At 37.1% G+C, this 18,603-nt stretch overlaps 2 protein-coding genes across 4 annotated transcripts in view; both read left to right on the top strand.

The window, feature by feature from the left end:
- ddr2a (discoidin domain receptor tyrosine kinase 2a) overlaps positions 1–9,804 on the top strand; it is a 47,348-nt gene extending 37,544 nt beyond the window's left edge. Inside the window, exons 8-17 of one of the 3 annotated variants that reach the window (XM_007258365.4) lie at positions 977–1,217; positions 1,610–1,675; positions 1,824–1,960; positions 2,978–3,194; positions 3,463–3,689; positions 3,938–4,065; positions 4,389–4,586; positions 5,088–5,322; positions 5,461–5,610; positions 5,935–9,804. In XM_007258365.4, coding sequence (XP_007258427.2) covers positions 977–1,217; positions 1,610–1,675; positions 1,824–1,960; positions 2,978–3,194; positions 3,463–3,689; positions 3,938–4,065; positions 4,389–4,586; positions 5,088–5,322; positions 5,461–5,610; positions 5,935–6,066 — 1,731 coding nt within the window. In that variant the 3' untranslated portion in view covers positions 6,067–9,804. The remainder of the gene's footprint in view (positions 1–976; positions 1,218–1,609; positions 1,676–1,823; positions 1,961–2,977; positions 3,195–3,462; positions 3,690–3,937; positions 4,066–4,388; positions 4,587–5,087; positions 5,323–5,460; positions 5,611–5,934) is intronic. The other 2 variants (XM_007258367.4, XM_007258366.4) reach the window with 2 other exon arrangements.
- A 1,116-nt stretch (positions 9,805–10,920) lies between these two features.
- On the top strand, positions 10,921–18,377 carry hsd17b7 (hydroxysteroid (17-beta) dehydrogenase 7). Its single transcript, XM_007258357.4, has 9 exons — positions 10,921–11,014; positions 11,810–12,013; positions 12,199–12,291; positions 13,288–13,402; positions 14,216–14,410; positions 14,968–15,072; positions 15,196–15,252; positions 16,650–16,748; positions 16,999–18,377. Exons 1-9 carry the CDS (start codon positions 10,947–10,949, stop codon positions 17,104–17,106), a joined length of 1,044 nt encoding a protein of 347 aa, XP_007258419.4. The 5' UTR covers positions 10,921–10,946; the 3' UTR covers positions 17,107–18,377.
- The last annotated feature ends 226 nt before the right edge of the window (positions 18,378–18,603 follow it).

The raw sequence follows: 18,603 nt of genomic DNA on the forward strand, positions 1-18,603 counted from the left end.
ATGTAACAATCAGTACTGCTTCAGCATATTGGTGCTGTCTATTATCAATAATAATTATGTCTGTCACAAGTATTACATTATTACATATAACAGTCGTGCAAAAACCAGCACTTAGAGTAACTCCATTAACACTTTTAGCCCTTTTGACCGAAGGGCTTATATTGGTCCTTTTCACCTTATCATCAGAGAAAGTTGCGCAAAAGATCTTGACCTACTTTAAACTACTTTGGTTCCACTTGGAGACTTTTCAGGTTCCAGAACCTATTTTTTGGTGTATTATTTTATCATTATTTTAGTGGAATTTAACTATCTTTAAATCACAGTAATATCATTTATCGCAATAATTTCTGGGCCAAGACAACATTCGCAAAAAAAATTGTCGTGTCAAGACAAATACTGTTAATGAGTGCAGCCCTGTTATTGGATTCAACCCTAATAAATGTTTTTATAGACAATCTTTATTATAGGTATTCTATATGTTGCAGCCCTCTAAGAATTGGCCCTGTCATTTGGAGATCGCTAGTTTGAATCCTGTTAGTACCACAGCCCTCTGTGGCTGGAAGTCCGAGAGATCATATTTGTTCTCGCTCTCTTTCTGGGAAAGTTGGATGGCCTTGCATCTTCCCCATCATCACTCAGCATGATGCTAACCAGTGCAGGCATATGTAAGCTGATGTAATAGAGCTGGCATTTAGCATTCTCCTACAAGTTCAGCTCTTCAGTGATGCTGTATTATCATCAGTTAGGAAAGATGAGGTTGACTGATTTCATGTGACTCTAATAAGCACATGCTGACCTTCACCTTCCCAGAACTGGTAGCATAATTGGGGGGTACTGGTAATGAGATGGTGGGAATTGGGAACAAGTAAATTTGGGGGTGAAAAATAAGCCTTGTAAGATTTTATTTTATAAGACACATTGTTGAGTCTGGCTAAAGGTCTATCTGACACTTCTCTTTTTTCTTCTCTTGTTTCAGGTCCACTGCAATAACATGTTCTCTCAGAGAGTGAAGACCTTCCAGAAAGTGGTGTGTTATTTTCGTTCAGAGTCAGACTGGGAACCCACCCCTGTGTCATTCAGCCCTGTGGTGGACGATGTGAACCCCAGTGCTCGCTTTGTCACCGTCTCCCTCAACAACCACATGGCTAGTGCCATCAAGTGCCAGTATTACTTTTCTGACATGTGGATGATGTTCAGTGAAATCACTTTCCAGTCAGGTGAGCTTAAAGTATTAACAAGAACAATGTCGAATTAGTTTTTTTTTTACTAATTTGAGAACTCCAGAAATGTAATTTTGGTACATTTTTTATGTGACATCCAGGGAACAGACCCAAATCAAAAGAAAAGCAAGAAAGGGTCCAAAAGTATCTTAGCATTAAGAGCATTAAACATAGAGAGAGAGCTTAGTGCTTGCCACAGTGTCTGTAATTCTTTAAAAGTCCATCTCCCAAAGCTCTTCCAATGCCGAAGATAGCACAAACCACCTTTTTTCGCTGCCATCGCCCTCTGCTGGCAAACAATGGCACAGGCTCCATACAGAGATACATGTTTTTGCTCTGATTTAAAAATTAACATAATTTGTCCTCAATATGTACTTCTGCTTTCCCAGATACGGCCATGTACAACACAACCCTCATCCCCCCGAAGTCGGGCCCTCCAACCAGCACTCAGCCAGGTTAGACGTCCTGCTGATCATTCGTTTTACGCTCCACTGAGGGGCTAAGCTCTTTGTGTTTTGTGACAATAGGCTCTATAGACACATTTCTCCTAAGCATAGTGCTTGTTCACTCAAAAGATTCTCTCCCTTTGTATCCCCTCCTCAGGGGATAATCCCATTCACAAAGTAGATGACAGCAACACTCGTATTCTGATTGGCTGTTTGGTAGCCATCATCTTCATCTTGGTGGCCATCATTGTCATCATACTCTGGAGACAAGTCTGGCAGAAGATGTTGGAGAAGGTGAGCCAGACCTCTGCCAAACAGATATTTATTTTACTAATGATTGTTTATTTTTTTGTTGTTTGAGGTGAAAGACACAATTACCTATTATTTGGGTTTTCTGTCACAAAAGATCTGCAGTGTTTCCTTAGACCTGTTTTTTGTACAAAATGAAGCAAATAATCAGGATGATAATTGTACTTAATATTAATTAAGTATACTTAAAAAAATGAAACTGGAGCAATTTCCATGTTGCAATTATTATTGTTAAATCCACAACATGAATGAAATATTAAGTGCCCAAAAAATATTTTTTCCCACCTCAGGTTAGGTTACTGAGTCCTCACACATGCCAGTCAAGTTGATGGATTGTTTTCTTCCAATAATAGTGTAAAATGTTTAATAAAAACATAATAGAATGGCTAGGTTGAACTTGATAACATGCTAACATGAGAAAACAAAAAATAAACCTACTTTTGTCTTATTAAACAATATAAATTCCTCTTTGTGATATTATTTACAGGACCAGTACATATAGACAATGCAAGCTAGTTTGATGCAGAGGTAAAAGCCAAATTGATTCAAACTGAAAACATTGTAAGGCTTTTATTTTAAATTAATATGTCTTATGTAAACAGGGACACACAATTACTACTGAAAAGGGGTTTAACCAAAAACAAAATTATTTTAGGACCAAATGTCTGTCAATAGGAACATGTTAACATGATTACTTGAGCTACATGATAGCTTAAGTCTATGTAAACACACATAACTTGTGTCATCAGTTATTGAAGTATCAAATATCTCTACAGAACTTCCACAATTATAAAATAAATTGCCTCACTCTTACTGATTGAGTATAACATATACAGAACTCTTGAACTTAAAAAAAAAGCAAATGTATTATATATGCTATATCCATTGTCTGTGAGTAGTTTTTTTAATGTTTGCACACTTAAATGGCGTGGAGCAGGCAGGAGTGTTCCTACACCCCTCTTCTGCTCCTCTGGCTTCCTTCACTGAGCGTCCTTTTTACAGGTATCTCGGAGGATGCTGGACGATGAACTAACTGCTAGTCTGTCAATACAGAGCGAGACCTTCACCTATAACAACAACAACAACCCCTCTTCAGCACCCAGTGAGCAGGAGTCCAACTCCACCTACGAACGCATCTTTCCCCTTGGCCCAGACTACCAGGAGCCCTCCCGCCTGGTCCGCAAACTGCCTGAGTTCTCACAGACATCAGAAGACACTGGTGAGTTCTTATATTTCTTATATATATCTAATTTGTGAATGTTAAGCCTTATGATGAACCCATATATAATCAGTCAATCAAGACCTGAGGCTAATATAACAAAAATGGTATATGTTAATTGTTAGGCTATAAGCTACCCAGCAGTTGTATAAAATATTATAAATATTATATTTGCTTGTGTGGGTTTCAAATGCTGTGCGAAGTAAAAAAAAAAAAAAAAAAATGCTTTAAGCAATTCTACTGCTGTTTGTCGTTTCTCTCCTCAAAGCATCGACCTGCACAGCCTCCAAGTCTCCTCAGAGCAGTGCTCAAGAGGGTGTCCCCCATTATGCTGAAGCAGACATTGTCAACTTGCAAGGCGTAACCGGGGGCAACACCTATGCTGTGCCGGCCCTCACCATGGATCTGCTGTCAGGAAAGGACATAGCCGTGGAGGAGTTTCCAAGGAAACTGCTGACCTTTAAAGAGAAGTTGGGGGAGGGGCAGTTTGGAGAGGTCAGTTCTTGTCTGCTCTGTGAAAAGATGCACTCAGTGGTCTGCTTTTGTGCACGCATCGACTAAAAAGAAAGGGAATGTTTAACAAGAGTCATAATTGTTTTATTAACAAAAAAGTACATTTGCAGTGGTTTGTACAATATAGCTTCTGTTAGATCTGCCATAATGTCCTGTGAGTTTTAGACCAGACACAATAGAAGTTGTGTTGTGTAGTAAATGGCTACTTTCTATTGTTCTCTGCATTATAGGTTCATCTGTGCGAGGCAGAAGATATGGAGGACTACATGGATGAAGATTTTTCCTTTGATGTCAGTGACAACCAGACAGTACTTGTGGCTGTGAAAATGTTAAGAGCTGATGCAAATAAAAATGCCAGGTAAAGCACAACTCTCAGTAAATTGAAGGTCTAATTCTGTCCTAATTCTTGTCCAGTTTTAGGCCTTCATTACATTATCAACTTATCTTACAATATATTGATATAACCTGAATAATTAGTTTTTTTTTTATTTTCCAATTGGAAATTGTCTAAATGCCTTGCTCTTTATTACATATTAATAAATATGTATGCTACATATTAATAAATATTTATGCTGTTGTTATTTTATATTTACCATCCTCTTTAAATCTCAGAACATTTTTGAATGCTCTTGCTGCACAAACATTAATAAGCAACTCTTTATGTCTGTCTGTTTTTTAAAGGAATGATTTTCTGAAAGAGATAAAAATCATGTCGCGATTAAAAGATCCCAACATTATTCGGCTGCTGGCAGTGTGCATGAGCTCAGACCCTCTCTGTATGATCACTGAGTACATGGAGAATGGGGACCTCAACCAGTTCCTGTCCCGCCATGAACCGGAGGGCATGATCGCCCTGCTCAGCAACGCACCAACAGTCAGGTAGATTTCCCTGTTTACCTCTATTGTTTAATAATAATAAATAATGCTCTATTGTTTAATATTAATTAACTGCTTGTGGCGAAATGGAAAAATGCCCTCTAACAAACAGTGTCTGTTTACTGTAATGCTAAAACCAATAAAACATTACAATTATTTTTTTTATTTAATTTAAATTTTATTTTAGATGTAGGATTAGACAGTATTATAATTTAAAATTCTAAATTTGAATATGGTGCTTATAGTATTTAAATATAGAAAGTGAGCTGATAAATGATACCTTTGACCAGTAGTGTTCACTTGCACATGAAATAACTTCAAATGTGGAGCAAATGTGTCTTGTAAATGTAAGCAATATACACAGTCCTATATTGTGTGAAGTAAAGTAGAGAAGTAGTCATGCTTTAATACGATAAATAACAATGTTTATCTCTATGGTGTTCCATGTAAAGTGTTATAATATGATACTCAATCATTTTATGTCTGTTGAACCTGTGTCTTCAGCTACAATAACCTCCATCACATGGCCACCCAAATCGCTTCAGGCATGAAGTACCTCTCCTCACTCAACTTTGTGCATCGAGACCTTGCCACTCGCAACTGCCTGGTTGGCAAAAACTACACTATCAAGATTGCAGACTTTGGCATGAGCAGGAACCTGTACAGTGGAGATTATTACCGCATTCAGGGCAGAGCCGTGCTGCCCATTCGCTGGATGTCCTGGGAAAGCATCCTGCTGGTAGGAAACTGATAAATATTTTCTTTTACAAAAAACTTTTCTAAGGTTGAACTCTTGTGCTTTTGTGTGTGGTCTGAATGTGCCATAGCATCTCACAAAAATGTCTTGAATCTGATCTGATTTGTATGTATTTGACAGGGTAAATTTACCACAGCCAGTGATGTGTGGGCATTTGGCGTGACTCTCTGGGAGACACTGACGTTCTGCAAGGAGCAGCCCTACTCTCAGCTCTCGGATGAGCAGGTCATCGAAAACACAGGGGAGTTCTTCCGGGACCAGAGGCGACAGGTAGTTTGCATTTGTGGAAAAATAGATAACATGCAAGGTTAAGGATTTAATAGGACCTTATTTTTAAAAAACTGGATTTCTTGCTATTCTGATATTGTACAGAAGGTCCAGAAGGCATTCAAGTTTGCATGATTGATTGGTTTTTCTTCTTTAACACACCTACTCTAAAGGAACGTGTTAATTAGTTAATTAATTAATTAGAAGTGTTTTAAAGGAAGCTAAAGTAATAAATACCTAACAAATCATTCCCCCATTACCGGGACTAAGAAGCACCATATAGTTCTATGCAATATCTGTAATTTATGTGTTTATTCTCATTCCCAGATCTACCTGCCGCAGCCACCATTGTGTCCTGACCCCGCCTACAAGCTCATGTTGAGTTGCTGGAACAGGAATGCCAAAGAAAGACCGTCTTTCCAAGAGATCCATCAAGTACTGCTGGAGTGCAAACCTTAGTACAGGCTCCTTTGCCAACCGCAGCATTGTCAGAGACGCTTTAGTGTGCCCGCAGGACTCCAGACACCTACACAACCGCACATACACTAACACACACCTGCTTCTGCACAGTCCCATGGAAAGCTATCCAGATTTGCTCCACAGCTCTCTTTCAGTTGCATTGTTCACGACTGAAAAAATAAAAGCTATAGATGGTACACATATGGTCATCATATTGAATGCACCTATAACTAAAAGCCTTTGGTTGGCACAAGGTAGAGGACTAGGAGGGTATGGAAAATGTAGCAGTGAGTTCAGGCACTTTTGAAAAGAAACTTTGTAACTTTGTATTTTTAAATATTTTATGCATAAGACATCTCTCAGAAAATGATTCCTATATAAAGACAATGAAACTTAGTGAAGCTTGATACGATTGCAATTGTTATGTATTGTTGTTTGCGTTTAATTAGAAGACAGCTTGAATGTAAATAAGAGTTTCAGTTTTTTTTTATAATCCAGATTTTCATGTATCTCAACAAACTTTAAGATTTCATCTCAGTTAGTTTTAATTGTTGTTGTTAGTTTATTATTATTTTTTTTTAGCAAACTGAAAAAAACTACTTTCAAATAAGTGGATGAAACCAAAGCATGCATAAACCTAAACCTTTCATTATTGGAAATAAAAAAATTATAATAATAAAAAGACACTTTCCAAAAGAAAATTCTGCATAATATAATCTTTGAGAAATATTCGCAAAATATTCTAAATGTGAAATTGTGCATTATAAAAAGAGAACCTTGCTGATTAAGAGTCACAATTCTTACAAATGCCTCTACAATTACCAATTAACCAATTTATGTACTACTATCCAATGTATATTACTCTAAGATTTAATGTAAAAGGATTTCATACCAACAACATTTGGCATTTGGTTTCTTTTGGGCCCATTCATAAGTTCATTTAATACATTCATTTTAGTGGTAATAAATTTAGAATTATTATACTATTTACATCTGTTTTCACCATCATTGTGTAAAAGACAGACTATGTTTTTTCAGTGAGCAGAATGATTCCATTGAATTCATTATTGAGTTAGGCAAAAATTTTGGAAAATAGCTGGAGTTGTCCTTTAACTTCTGACAATATGTGACATTGCAGGATATACAGAATTTAATAGAGAAACATTTTGTTAATGTATGTTTTGTGATTTCTGTTTTAGTTTGTAGTTCTACTTCACATGAGGATATTTAATGGTCTCTTTCGCAACATTGCTATTTTACCATTTTCCATAGCTATACTATATCTTAGCACAAAATATGAACATACACGTATAGGTATGCATATTTGTGTATTACCAATAAATTCTTGTCATTCCTACTACTTTTACAAGTGCAAGCTTGAACTTGTAAAATCAGTACACTAAGTTAGGATAAGGATTAATCTATTTTTTAGTTTATTCACTTTCTCTCCTGTTCTGTTAATGTCTTTTGTTTGTGTATGATGTTTGTTAAAATTAAAAAGTATGCACTATGCATATTAAATCATTTTAAAACTATTGTTACAGAGAATAAATGAAAAAGGTCAAGATCAGCTGTTTACATTGATGCATGTTTGTAAATGTTGCAGAAAGTCCTTTTGTAAGGTTTACTCTCAGAGCAGATCTAATTGGATTCGAACCACTTAGGTATGTGCCCACCAGCTTGTTAATGCTCCTGCAGTATTGAGGCCCCAAAAAACACACAGACTACACAGACCACACAGTACTATAAGCTGGAAGACAGATTATTGTTCACACAAAGAGGGTATTTATATGTTTTAAGGTGATTCATGTGGGACACAGTTATCGGACATAGTATGTGCAACAGTATGTGCAACATAAGACAGAGTCTAAGTGGTGACAGTTATCTTAACAGTGCTCCAGCTGACAGATTATTGGGGTCACATCATCGGCTGCTATTGCTGGGCTGGACTAGGGAGACTCACCGTAGGTTGTGGTATGGTATGCTATAAATGTTGTACATACAAATCTCAGTGTGTTAAATGTATGCCAGCTTAAACAAGCATGTTGTTGATCCTCTAGATCAAAGGTCATCTAGAACTGGAGTCCAGAGCAGTTCGGCATATTCACTGCTCTGAACACAACAACCACACCTTGTGAGATAAATCAGGTGTATAAAAGCAGAGAAATTACACTGGTTTGAGTTTGAGACCCCTGATTTTGACTGGTTGTGATTTATGGTCACTGACCGTAATCAGTGTCAGTGCTGGTATTGTTGGATTTAGTGTTTTGGTGGTCACAGCCTAACTTTTGAGCAGCATAGGGTATGTTTTTAAGTTTCATGATCTACAAGCATAATCAACTTAAAAAAGCTAGAGAACCGGTATGACATGCACATCAATGGTGGTCAATTAGCATGATCATGCTGGGCAATCAGAAAGACCAAATTGGTTGATCAGCAAGACCAAAAGTATCTGAAAACCTGGTTATAGCCAGCTTACCAGCATGGGGTATGTTTTTCTAACACCTATCTGAAATTAGCTACCAGCAAAAGCTAACCTTGAGCTAGATTTTCCTCATTTTTTATGGTTAACTTTTAAACTCTTCTCTAAACTATCAGTTTGAACTTTGCCCCATATAGCATTACAGACAGTCTCTGGAAGTTCAGAGTGTGTAAGTAGTTGAACTATTTCAGTGAAAGAATTAGCATGCAATTTGAATATCAGTCTACCTGATAACTAAATTGTTGCTTTACCACCTTTTCTAAAGCCTCTTGCTTTATTGCTGACGAATTAGATCAAAGTGATCATTTGTGTATGTGTTGAGATTAAGGGTGAGTTAAGGGTTATTGGGACATAAGGTCATATAGGACAGTTTTGATATAGCCTTCAAGATTTTCATATTTGCTGAGCCCTAACTGTGGAACCACAAAATTATGTTTGGCATGATGTTTCCCTCAGGCAACAAACCATATTTTCGTTATTACACCATTCCATAACATACCTTTTTTATTAATTAATTTATTTTATTTCTTAAAATAATGTTACAAGGCATATCTACACCCAATACAATGAGGCATACAAGTGAGTCACAAATAAAAATATGTACATGTGCAAGAAAAAGTATATTTGGCTGTTTTATTCTTACTATATTCTTACATTATTGTTGTAAGCTTAGTAAAACTTTTGTCACCTTTGGGCAACATTATGTAGATCTTTTTTGTCAGGCCCCTCATGATAAAGCTGTGATGAGTTAAAATGAAATGTAAAAAAGTGTCTGAAAAAAGAAATAATCTCCCAAATTGTGGTATGATTTATTTTCATCCCAAAAATATCATTTATAGCCACAGAGGTTTAATCAGTTGTTTGGCTATTTTTTGGCCTTACCCACAAATTAACTTTCCCAACTACCCTTAATTCACCTTACTTATTACTTATTCAAATTCTTCTTTTCTTTCATTTTTTTTTCTTCAGACATTGTTCATGGTAGGGGGGTGTAGATATTGTAGCAAACCCGGGTGTTTTTTCCCGCCATTTTTATCTTATTTAAACGCATGGATTTCACACAGACAAACTAACAGCTTCCTCTACAGCCTTTGTTTTATTATGTAATGTGCAGGTAATGCTGTATATTAACGATTATGTATAGTAATTCTAGTCTCTGTACTCTCAGTTCATTCCTTCAGCTGTTGTTAAACGCATTTGTTTCGGGCATATTGAAGCGAATTAATGTAAACTGAAATAAAGTGAAGTGAATTTGGGATTGACTGCCTGTGTGGTGTTTTTTTATGTTATGTTAAAGCTCAATGTAGCATACTTTAAGCATGAATATTTAGCACACCTCGCTAAAGTGAGCTTTTTAATGGAGTGAAACACTTACTTAGAGAATAAATATAACATTGAACATAAAGTCTGTATGAAATTTAATTGGAAAAGTGTCTGCTGCTGTTGTGCACTGGAACCTGTTCACTCCACCTTGTTTGGAAGAACGCTTGAAGCTGGCGGGGTGGGCGTGGTCAGCCTCAGAGGAGGGTTTAGGGTACCTGTCAGTCAAAAATCAGGTGACCAATGGAGATTCGATGGGCCTTCTTCTTAGCCCCGTCCACCCGTAAAAAAAACTGAGCCAAAACTGAGAAAAAAAAATGAAACGGGAGCAAACCAGAGATTCCAGAAGCAAAAGTATTTTGCAGCAAAATCCAAAAAAATCCATAAAAACACAAAAATGAAAGCAAAGACTGGCAAAAAAAGTTATTTTTTAAATAACTGCAAAGAATAGTAAAAAGGAAATAACTATATTTAAAAAATATATTTGCTATACATTTTCTCACTTTTGTATTTCGTTGCTGTACAATGAAAAACAAGTATCTCCATTTTTGGCAAATACATCATTTGAACACACCAATTGTGACTCAGACTGGGCCAAAATTTCTTGATGAACGAACCAATAGTAATAAATACTTCAAAATAACCTGAAATAAACTCTTTTTTACATTGACTTCCACTGAAAGTTTAGAAGGTTTTTTTTTCTCTCCTGTAAAATTGCTGTTTTTTGCTGTTTTTTTTTTTTCATTGGACAGCCACGATTTGCAACATACACTTTTTACTTTTGATTTTTAGAATTTTGATTGCGGATTTTATAAAACTTGCAGCACAAAATTCACTCCATATTTCTAATACTGCCCACCCACACACACACACACACACACACACTAGCAGCAGCACTGGAGTCAAATTCCACACACACACTGCTGGCCTGACTGTAGGGACAACGCCATTGGCCGTTGGGTTTGTACGTCAGACAGTGTGAAAGATTTCATTGGCTGAAGAAGTAAGGACATCCAATGACACCATGGGGGAGGAGCCTATTCCGGCAGGTAGCCATGCTGTACAGTGTGGGGCTGTCATGAAGAGTTCAGCAGCAGCAGCAGCGGCGGGGATGAGCAGAGTGGTGCTGGTGACCGGGGCGAACAGGTAAACTAAACACTAACCCAATAAATACTACAGTAATACTGATTTCACCCAGGTTACGACTAATAATATGCTTTATTTACTGCATCACGTGTACTTACACGTGAACGTATTTTCATCATAGCCGTAAAATATACAAATAAAAATACATATTTATGGGCCTTCATATAGCCAACCAGATGTAAAATGAGTAATATATAAAATACTTTTTTGAAGTTTTTAATTTCATATTCTTATTCAATGTTTTTCTTTGGTTCTATATTAAATGTGTTTTTATTATTGTATATTAATAATAAAGACATAAAAACTATTAAGGAACACATATGGAATTGCTTACTAAAAAGTGTTTGTCCTCAACAATCCCCTGATCTTAACCTGATCAACTGAGATGGTGATTTAGGATGAGCTAGAGGTTCACAGCATGAAGGGAAAGCAGCAACTATTGTTCAGCACCTCCAGGAACTCCTTCAAGACGCTGAGAGTGACTCTACCTCATGAAGACACTGAGATTAAAATACCAAGAGGGTGCACTTATGTCATCACCTCTAAATGTGGCTACTGTAGAAGAATCTTAATACTTTTTGTTAACAAAATAATACCAAATGTGTTCCTGTATAGCTTTAATATAATCTTCAATATTAAATTTACAATGAAAAATATGTAAAAAGACAGAAACACATTGAATAAGAAGAGGTGTGTTCAAACCTTTGGTTGGTTCTGTACAAAACAGGATCATTCATTAATTATGCTCTCTGACACCCTTTCTAACTTACACTGTGTCTTTGTGTCTGTGCACAGTGGCATCGGCCTTGCCCTCTGTGAGCGCCTCCTGAGCCACGATGATCAGCTGCAGCTGTGTCTGGCTTGTAGAAATGGACAGAGGGCCGAAGCTGCCCGCCAGGCCCTCCTGGTCTCCCATCCCAAGGCCCAAGTTTCCCTATTCCAGCTAGATGTTGGAAGTGTGCGCTCTGTTCTTAGAGCTGCCCAGGAGATCAAACAGAGGTAAAATTAATTTACTCATTTAAAATAAATTAAAATGTTTATCACAGGCTCTCAATGCTCAATGTGTATTACAAATTATAGTATTATATGTTTTTATTCTGTTTGTATATTTCAAAATAAGATAACAGTACACTGTGTTCTCTGCAGTCTGTTGTCTTTAAATCAGTTATGATTGTTTTGAACAGGTACAACAGGCTGGACTGCCTTTACCTTAATGCTGGAATCATGCCTAATCCACAGGTGGATCACAAAGCTTTCTACAAAGGCTTGTTTTCCAGGTACAAACTCAGAACTCTTTTCTCTGTGTAACCTGTATAAAAGCTGTTAAAATATATTCTTATATGGGCTGACATAATGAAAATTGTAGAAAATATTGAAAAAACATGCACCAATACCTAGGCAGCCTACAGCCATAGCCCCGCCCATTCACATAGAGGTCAAACAGAAGCTGCATTCCAGTGGCTAGGCTGTAGCAGAGGTGAGCTGCACATCTCAGTCACTACATAGAAGGCTGTTCCAAAGTGAAGGATACTGTGTATACAGCCAAGAAATGCAGCATTCTGAGGGATTTGGAGGACGCAATTGATATTACCTAAACAATACCACCTAAACAATACCACTAATGTATTTGTTTTAAACGGTTAGTTATTATGATTATAGAACAGCACACAATTTTGTGCAACACGGTCACAACGTGAAGTACGCATATGGCATCGCCACAGTGCCATGTTAGTCTATTTCATATGTGTGGATAACCATGTATGTGTGGCTGTCCGATAAAGAAGGCTTTATTGGACAGTCCTTCTTAAGATTGCCTCTATTTCAAGCTCCAGCTCATCCCTAATCACTAAATCACCATCTCAGTTAGGTTTAGGTCAGGGGATCGTGTTTTTTGTTTACTATGTATTCCAACTGTGTCCCTAATAGTTTTCATGTCTTTAATAATAATCTACAATGTAGAGAATAAATTAGATAAAGAAGTTAAGAAAACATTGCACAAGAAGGTATGTTTAAACTTTTGACTGGTACCGTATGTCTTAAAAGAACAAGAAAAAACGATGCTTCATTCTAAGTAAAAGGGAGAGGTGAAAAATGATAATTTAACAATAATTTTACACTGTCTTTCTCTATAAAACCACCACACAAATGTAATTAGTGATCCTTTTAGGGTACATAATTTGTGTGCACTACATGGGATTTTTAAAGCCCATATTAAAAATACACAAACTTACCTAGTACAAAGTTGTCAATTTGCAGATGTGCTTTGTTCACAGTAAGGCAATCCACATGTTTACAACGGGGGAGGGTCTCCTGACCCAGAAAGACACAGTCACCTCTGATGGTCTACAACAAGTGTTTGCTACTAATCTCTTCGGTCACTTCATTTTGGTGAGTAGTAAAGAAATTCACATTATTTATTTATTTATTTATTTTTACATTTTCTCCCCAATTTTATACAGTCGATTACCCAACCCACTCATTAGGGCTCCCCCTATCACCAGTGATGCCCCAACACCAGGAGGGTGAAGACTAGCACGTCACCTCCGACACATGTGAAGTCAGCCACCACCTCTTTTCGAACTGCTGCTGTTGCAGCATAGCTGAGTAGCATCACAGCGTGCTCTGAGGAAAGCTCACAGATGCCTTGTGCTGAGTGACATTACTCTTTGGAGTGATGTGGGGAGAGAGCATTGCTACCCACTCAAAAAGGGCAAGGCCAATTGTGCTTTCTTTTTGCTCCGTTAGCCGATGGCAAGTTACATGAACAGGATTCGAACCTGCGATCTCCTGATCATAGTGGACCACTCAGAGCTCCTTTACTTTATTTCACACTTGTTCTTGTTTCCTTTGTTCATCAGTGTAAAAGCTTGTTGAGTTGAGACAGAATTACAGAGCTGTTAGTCTGCAGATGGCTGTTTGTGGTAGAAAGAAAACTGGCTCAGGTGTGCATTAAAGTTGCAGTAGCTGTGCTGGGTCAGGTCAGCCGGTAGGTCATGTATCAGTTTTCTGCAGGCACAGCAGCACAGCGAGTAACCTTAGGTTTTATGTTTCTGTACTTGTCTTTTCTTCTCATACAAGCTGATTTTTTCTAATTTTATGTTACATACAAGTCGATATTAGAAACAGTATACATACACAGCTTGTAAAATGTTTGGGACATACTAGTAATAAATATTAATATATCTGTCTCTTATGTTGCAGGTGCGGGAACTGGAGCCCCTGTTGTGCCGGCCTGGTAGTAGCACTCAGGTCATCTGGACATCGTCCAGTAACGCCCGCCGGTCCGCATTCAGTCTTGATGATCTTCAGCACCAACAAGGCAAAGAGCCTTACAGCTCCTCCAAATATGCCTCAGACCTGCTGAGCCTGGCCTTCAATCGCCACTATAACAGCAAGGTGATAGCAGCTTAAAAAAACAGCATATATTATCATATTGCGTTATTTCCACAGCCTTGACATAATTACAACCATAGTTTATCATCCCCAACATATTTATTACATTCTGTTCAATATGGTCTTTATCCATCAGCTGTCAGGCAATTTGTGAGTTAATCATTTTAATCCTATGTTTTTGTACCAAGGTTTTAGGAGGCTTTTTTAGTTACTCGGGCAGTGCTCTCCTTTTACTTTAATTTTCTGGTCCAAATGTTGTTTAATTTTTTTTTTTGTACACTTACTGGACAAACTTTTTTGCTGCATTGTAAAATTAAATTAAGGCAGTCTAAGACACATGTCTAGCTCTTCCTCTGGTCTCTACTCCTATACTCTGGTTGCAAATTTGACATGATAAACATTTTGGATTTTTTAGGACATAAGGGAATGAAACCATAATGTCCATGTTTTCTTCAGTATCATTGCTTTAAACTAACTAAACTCCGATGTCTGTGATTGCTTTAATGATTAATGCTGGTCCCCTAAAGACTTACCTCGATTGTTTCTACTTTGTCCAACAGGGTCTTTATTCATCAGCAATCTGTCCTGGACTGGTGATGACTAACCTTACCTATGGCATTCTACCCTCCTTCTTCTGGACTCTCATCATGCCCATAATGTGGTTTGTAAGTGTCTAATATGTCTAATAAGTTTGATAGATGTGTCTCTATATTATACTTTTATATACCCTCTCTAATTACAGTATTACAGTAAATGATGCAGCTATTGTTATTCTTCTTTCTGATCAGATAAGAGTCTTCACAAACAGTTTCACCCTCACACCTTATAATGGAGCTGAAGCTTTGGTAGGTGCCAAGCAGTTTTAGTACTTGTACTGCAGTTTTACATTATCTTTATTACTGGTGACATACAATATATGTCTAAAATTTGGTAAAAAAAAAAAAAAAAAAAAAACACATAGTACAGGTAAAAATATTGTAATCAATCAGCAGCAGACATACAGCTGTTTAAAACTAAAAAAACTAAAAAAGTGACAGGAAAATGTTTTATTCACAATTACAGGCTTGTAAAATTATATCTGAGCACCCGGACAAATAGTTTATATAAGTTCTTAAAAACAACTGTGTGGAAAAAGTGTTACCCCACCCCCCAGGAAACCCCTCCTCCCCGGAAAAAACATAACTGTGGTTTATCACACCTGAGTTCAGTTTCTCTAGCCACACCCAGGCCTGAGTACTGCCACACCTGTTCTTAGGCAAACCGAAGTAGGCCAAAAGATACTCAAAAGCTTAAAATCATGCCAACATCCAAAGAAATTCAGGAACAAATGAGAAAGTAAGTAACTAAGATCTATCAGTCTAAAAATGTTACAAAGCCATTTCTAAAGTTTTGTGACAAACAACAGTCAGAGCCATTATCCACAAATGGCAAAAATGTGAAACAGTAATGAACCTCCCCATAAGTGGCCGGCTGAATTACCCCAAAGAGTGCAGCGACGACTCGTCCAAGAGCTTGCAAAAGGCCTCACAATATCATCCAAAAAAGTGTTCATGACTCCTGGGCAAAAATGTACAAAAAGTGGGCCACAATTTCTCTAAAGTGCTGTGAAAGACTTATTGCAAGATACCAAAAATGTTTTATTGCACATGTTGGTGATAAGGGTCTCCCAACCAGTTATTAGGTTTAAGGGACAAACATTTTTTCACACAGGACCATGTAGGGTTGGATTTTTTTCTCTTAACCCTTGTGTGGTGTTCATATTTTTGTTACTCGTTTACTTTGTTACTTGTATTTAATTCAGCAAAATTAAACACAGTGTGTGTTTATCGAAAATGTGTTTTGATATATGTTTTTCACAAAAAATGACCCAATGCCAATGAGTTTGAGTTAGAAAAAAATATTTTTTTAGTATCATTTGATGAAAAATGAAAACGGGTCCCACAGACCCGAACACCACACAAGGGTTAATAATAAAAACTTATATTTAAAAACTGCATTTTGTGTTTAATTGTTTAGTCTTTGACTAATATTTAAATTTGTTTGAGCGGGTGACAAACATGCAAAAAAACAATTAGTCAGAAAGGGAGCAAACACTTTTCTCACCACTTTAATTATGAAGATACACAATATATATTTAGGTGAATTTGACTGGTGTCTGGTGCTGCACTTTTACATTCATTCAGAGTTTTGTGAATGTGTTGCTACATCAAGGTCAGTCTTCAAGGTATGTTTTCTATTTCAGTTTTGGCTGTTCAATCAGAAACCTGAGGCACTGGATCCAATGGCCAAATATCACAGTTTAACCTCCGGCCTGGGAAACAACTACACACAGCCTCGCAAGGTCAGAGCTGGCTTTAGTCTTTTCTTTCAGCCTTATATTCCATTTCAGTTATATTTCACTGAAAATGAGTCAATTGTGTTGTGCATGAAGTGTTCCATTATAATACCTTATCTTCACAAAGCACAGGCCTGTCCTGCTGGATGGAACTGCTTATCTCAGAGTAAAATTACAGCATTGTCCTTCTAGCTGCGTCTAATTTGCCATTTGTCAATATGAAGACTGATCTTTGTGTTTGTGTGTGTGATTTTAGATGGATGTTGATGACTCTATGGCGGAGGCGCTTTATAAGAAATTACTAGAGCTGGAAGACACAGTCCGGAAGAAACTGAAAAATGAGTATCTTGAGTGTGCAGCATAAATCACCCAAATGTAGGGTGCAAAGGAAATTATATCATTCATACACTAATGAAATGGTTATTGGAAAATGAATAGTAATTTTACACTGTTTAATAAGCTATTAAGTGTGTTCAGAATAAACAAAGAGTAGTAGGAAGCACAATTTTAGGCCCCCAATTTCTTTGGCCAATAAGTTTAGGCTTCATGTGAATGGTTGTTTGTCTACATGTCTAAATTGTCTAAATCATGTAATCTAATAGTTAATAAGTTAATAAGGGTGGAGAGTAGGAGGATCTTATGTCTTTAATCAATAAGGGTTAAGATACACATAAGATATCAGTTAAATCACATCTTATCTGTATTTTGTTATTATATTTGTACTCATAATGTTAGATATTTTTTTGCAAAAAGTGCCTTTACTTTACACATTCCATGCACAATATTGTCATTACCTGTATAGTACCTTTCTGACAACTGATGATTACAGTGCTCAGTATATTAAATATGTACTGTTTGGGTGCTCTGATCAGTAAAAACCTATAAATGAGAGTTATGCCCGAAATGGGTTAAATGGGTTACAATGACTGTAATTATAAGCACAGACAGCGTAATGTCTCTCAAAAATGAAGCAACTAAAGTTTTTTGGGCCTCTGCTGTTTGCAGTATGATGTGATGCTCCACCCATCCCTAAATGTTTCAATGGCAAAAGAGCTAATTTCCATCCAAGTGGTGTTAAAGTGATTGACAGCCTTGTCTGGAAGAAATGCTATGTAGTAGCAGTTGTCAGAGTTGTAGTCAAAGCTGTAAATCACTGGTTTTGGTGTGTGTTGTTTTTTTTTTTTTTTTACTTTTGGTCATATTAACAAACACTTATAGATAGTGTAGATGTGTTGGACTGAAAAAAATTTTTTTTTCTTCTTTTAAATGTCAAGAACTGTGTTTATGTGCACCATGGTCCCTGGAGGAACGTTGTTTCGTTTCACTGTGTACTCTGTATATAGCTGAAATGACAATAAAAACCACTTTGACTTTGACTAGAAATACATTAACTGATCGTTTACTGTTAAAGCGTTACACTTACTGGACAAACTGTGCATTCAATGGACAACTTTTCTTTGCTGCAATGAAAGCAGTCTGATACTATGTCTAGCTCGTTCTCTGGTCTCTACTGCCTAGACTCGACAACATGATGAATTTTGGTCCATGTTTTTTTTTTTTTTTTTTACAGTATCATTAGTTTTAACATCTGGCCTTTAAAACATTCCAACTATAAACACCGAATTTTCTAACTGACTTTGGTGTCTGTGGTTGCTTTAGTAGTTAATGCTGGTTCTCTAAAGCATCGTTTGGCAGCTGATATAAAGATGATGTCGCCCTTTTGTGTGAGATGAGCCTAAATCAGATAGAGGGCAGCTATAGCACACATGGAGACTGAATCTGCTGGGTCATCACCTTCCAGTTGCTGACCCTGGACATAGGGCCATGCATCTGTTCTTTCTTATCACTAATCCAGTCTGGA

Source organism: Astyanax mexicanus, chromosome 5, assembly GCF_023375975.1.
Source record: "Astyanax mexicanus isolate ESR-SI-001 chromosome 5, AstMex3_surface, whole genome shotgun sequence".
NCBI lineage: Eukaryota > Metazoa > Chordata > Actinopteri > Characiformes > Acestrorhamphidae > Astyanax > Astyanax mexicanus.